This window comes from Alligator sinensis, unplaced genomic scaffold, assembly GCF_000455745.1.
Source record: "Alligator sinensis unplaced genomic scaffold, ASM45574v1 scaffold237_1, whole genome shotgun sequence".
In the NCBI taxonomy this organism is placed as follows: Eukaryota; Metazoa; Chordata; order Crocodylia; family Alligatoridae; genus Alligator; species Alligator sinensis.
In genome coordinates this window covers 1,389,779-1,390,250 of record NW_005841849.1, presented here as the reverse complement: position 1 = coordinate 1,390,250, position 472 = coordinate 1,389,779, and the positions used below count along the sequence as shown (strand labels likewise).

The 472-nt window shown below is 48.5% G+C and overlaps 1 protein-coding gene across 1 annotated transcript in view; it reads right to left on the bottom strand.

The window, feature by feature from the left end:
* Window positions 1-472, bottom strand: part of DGKD (diacylglycerol kinase delta) — a 69,831-nt gene that overhangs the window by 33,494 nt on the left and 35,865 nt on the right. Inside the window, exon 11 of the mRNA XM_025209456.1 lies at window positions 102-241. Within this exon, the coding sequence (XP_025065241.1) occupies window positions 102-241 (140 nt within the window). The remainder of the gene's footprint in view (window positions 1-101; window positions 242-472) is intronic.

The following is a 472-nucleotide window of genomic DNA, read 5'->3' as shown; positions in this document are numbered from 1 at the left end:
GGAATTGTATGAACGCCCTGGGAGGCTGCTCTCTTAGAACAGAGCTTAGCTCAGGGTTTGGAGTCAGGGATTCAGATTGTCACGTCTGGGCTGACACTCACCTGTCCAGCATTTTGGTACTTGCTCTTTCCAGCTTCTCTAGGATCTGGGGGAGCTGGGTGTCATCATCACAAGCAGATCCCCATCCTAGCACGCGTGCAAGGTCATTTCCTGTACCCAGGGGGAGCACTCCCAACTGGCACTGTACCAAGAGAGAAGGAGACTGATACAGACCAGGGGAAAACAAGCCAAGTGTAACAGTGAAAAGAGCCTGACTGCTTCCCTGCATAGATTAGTCACTGAGATACCACTATTGTATGGTAAAGAGAGTGCAAGCATGGAGAATAGCCAGAGAACACATAGCAAGAGAGAAAACTTCCCTTCATGCTTTAAACAGTGAATGGAGAGTGAAGTAGATTTCATTGACACTCCT